Source organism: Sphaeroforma arctica, assembly GCF_001186125.1.
Source record: "Sphaeroforma arctica JP610 unplaced genomic scaffold supercont1.3575, whole genome shotgun sequence".
In the NCBI taxonomy this organism is placed as follows: domain Eukaryota; class Ichthyosporea; order Ichthyophonida; genus Sphaeroforma; species Sphaeroforma arctica.
In genome coordinates this window covers 1-3285 of record NW_014036983.1, presented here as the reverse complement: position 1 = coordinate 3285, position 3285 = coordinate 1, and the positions used below count along the sequence as shown (strand labels likewise).

Sequence of the window (3285 nt, the reverse complement as noted above, 5' to 3'; positions counted from 1 at the left end):
TAATTTCCATCGAAGTTTACAGATGTTAGTGACTTCGGTTTGGGAGGAGCTCTATTTCAATGGGTGAACTCGAAGAAACACTGCCTTATGTTCTTCAGTAAAACCCTGAATCAGGCTCAACAGAATTATGCTACACCGATGAAGGAGCTACTGGCGCTAGTCTATGGGTTAACTCACTTTAGAGAACACTTGGATGGACAACGCTTTGCGGTGTTCACAAACCACAAAGCAATAGTATATATGAACTCCCAGCTTAAGCTGAATCCGATGTTGCAGAGATGGCATCATCTTATAGCGTCATTTAACTTCACCATTTCTCACATTCCGGGGGAAAAGAATATCCTTCCGGATATGCTGAGCAGAGTCCACGAAGGGACGACAGAAATGGAGGTGCCAGAGATCATGTACGTGGAGTGTTGGAAGCTATTCCCGAGTTACTTCGAGCAGGCGCAACGAATATTCGGGCCGAATGATGTTGATGTGTTTGCTACACCTACCGATGCTCAGCTCGAACGATTCTGGACAGACGACGCTCAGGAGGGCACATTTGCACATGATTGGTCTAGGATCAACGGTTGGATGAACATACCATGGCAACATATCCAGAGGATGCTACGGAAGATCAAGGCGGAGGGTGCCTCAGCCACGGTGTGTTTGTTTTGGGTTCCCCGGGCCCCGTGGTTCGACTTGTTTAAGTCGCTACTGCAGAGAACATATTCAATCTTTGTGTAGACCAAAAGCACCTAAAATGGCTTAATACTCCACTTTTTAAACGATACACAGTACTGAGCCAGCAGGGATCAAATTAAAAAAATCATCCATTCCGAATGAAAAATAAGAACGAAAAATCGAAGAAGAAGAAAAATGCGAACCCATGGCTAAGGCCTCAGACTTTCACTAGTTACTTTATAGTTACTAATAATTTATAGCTGGACTTAAAAAGCTAACTTAAACTTTTAGTCTATTGCGCATTTTGTTATTAGTCAATTGACCTCAGCTATTAAAGTCCACATCGGTTTTCATGGAAAACTTGAGGAGTAATTTTGGACTTTCTGGGCGAAGCAGAATAAAAGTGGTCGCGCTCCAAGTAAGCTCTGCTTGATGTCCACAATCTACGAGATGATTGTATATATATACGCAGATAGTGCTGGTAATTTGTATATGTTCGAGCAAATGACAAATTATTATCGGGTCACCAATGAAGGTCCGATATAAGCGTACTAAAATCATACGGGAGCTTGTATTGGACAACAAAAAATACAACATAAAATATAAATGGGGTTTTCCTTAATAGGGGGTTTTTTCCCCTGTTCATGAATTAGTCATGACGGAAATAATTCTTAGTATAAATGCCTTGAGCAGGCACCACAATAAAGTACTTCTTCCAAGCTCTCATAATTGACAGTCTAACAATTTATCAGGTCCGCTACTCTACTCAAATTTTTCAAATCCTCTCATATCGTTTGGTATCACACTGACCATAAGAAAACAATTTACACAAAAAATTGCCGTAATTTTCGTAAGAAATAAAATTTAAAATTTATGCATGGTGAGCAAATTGAGAATTTGGAATTAAGAAGTATCAAGCTCCGTTTTTGGACCTTTAAGGAGTATTCCATATCTTAATTTAGGAAGAAGAATTAAGGCAGGTTACGAACATGTAAAAAACCATGTATACCGACATCTTCAAGAATGTTTTTTAAGAGCTTAGTAAGAATCATATATACCGATCTGAAGAAATTTTAAAAACCGGTACTTATTTTCATCGCGTGTGAGGGACTGAGGTCTCAGGGTATGATGCACCTTGGCCTTTATGATGTACTCTTTTTGTGTGTGTGTATTATATACTTGCTACAACATGCAATCGTTTTCTCAGTACTTTTTATATAGCTAATTGATTGGTGCATTGGGCGTAGAAGTGTAAAAGTGTAGGTTAGTATGGCGGAGAATAGTGATGACACTGGGCGAACGACAGCTACGGATACTGACACCAGCACCCATTTTCAAAAGGGTATGGCTATGTCTAACTCGGAGTATGTGCGATCAACTATCAAGAAGGTGCAGCCGATTAACATTGATGCTATTGAGGGCGCAAGTCAGTATAGCTGTTTAAAACTTTATCGAGGGACAACAAAAGAACGGAAACTGAATTTCGCAGCCACAAAGTTGAAAGTTGACGGTGACGTTTGTAACAAAGCTACCTGTGGGTATTGCGACGGCACTAAAATTTAATCGCAAGAATGCTAATAATACTGTAATACACTATGAGAAGAAGCACGCCAAACAATGATACGCCGACGTTAGTAAACTAGTATCTAAAGGGGTCGAAAAAAAAGGCCAAGAAAGGCCATCAGCAGAGTTGTATTGGAAATTTGGTTAATGTAGCAAACAACCACAGCTGAGATACACTGCCTCAACAAGGCTAGCTGATTTATACTGAGTTTTTTTGTAGCCAAGAACGATCTTCCTTTCGAGTTGGGCAAAAAACCCGAGCTTAGACAATGGATTAATGCCGCAATGGCAGTACCAATCAACGTTCAGTCACAATATAACCCCGCAACCCCTGATGCAACACGAAAGTATCTGCCTATACTTGAGAAGGCGATCAAAAGCAATTCTATTTCAAGGTGGTGAGAAGTTCTCAAGTTGTAAATGACATGCAACAAATAGTAATCTATTTTCATAGTTTGCTGGTACCAAAAGTCAACGCCCGTGAGAATTAAATTCGAGTTCAAGAAAATGTGTTGAATCGTATGAGAGATCAGTACCTTGAACAGCTGCAAGCCACACACCGGGCATATTTTCTTTCGCAGGATTTGAAAAAGGAAATAAAGAGATTGAAAACACAAAAGTCGAATCTGTACACTGTGATATCGCACAAATCGTCTGATATGGCCGCTGTCAAGAAGGGTCTGAAAGATACAAAGGAAGAGCTCGCTACCATTGAGCCCACTATCATTTACAAGCTTCATGACGAGGTGAAATTTAAAACCGACAATCTCACTTTTGTTCAGACCAAGGATAGAGATCAATACATCGAGCACCTGAATAATATGAAAATCAAGCTCTACAACTTTCTCGAATCAAAGATATCGCAGATGAGCAAGAAGACTATCGAAATCGTCGAAATGGATGATTCGGAGGAGATCGCGGTGACTCGCAATGTTTTCAAGAGACGCCGATGCATTGACACTATTGGTGAATGAATCACATCAATGTAAACGATAGTTGACTAAGCACTGAAGACCACTTATCATGCATTTATATATATACATACATACATAC

At 40.0% G+C, this 3285-nt stretch overlaps 1 protein-coding gene across 1 annotated transcript; it reads left to right on the top strand.

The window, feature by feature from the left end:
• Window positions 1-1790: 1790 nt before the first annotated feature.
• SARC_13670 (hypothetical protein) lies at window positions 1791-3209 on the top strand. The gene has a single exon (XM_014292200.1). The coding sequence runs from the start codon at window positions 2754-2756 to the stop codon at window positions 3204-3206; it is 453 nt and encodes a 150-aa protein (XP_014147675.1). The 5' UTR covers window positions 1791-2753; the 3' UTR covers window positions 3207-3209.
• Window positions 3210-3285: the final 76 nt, after the last annotated feature.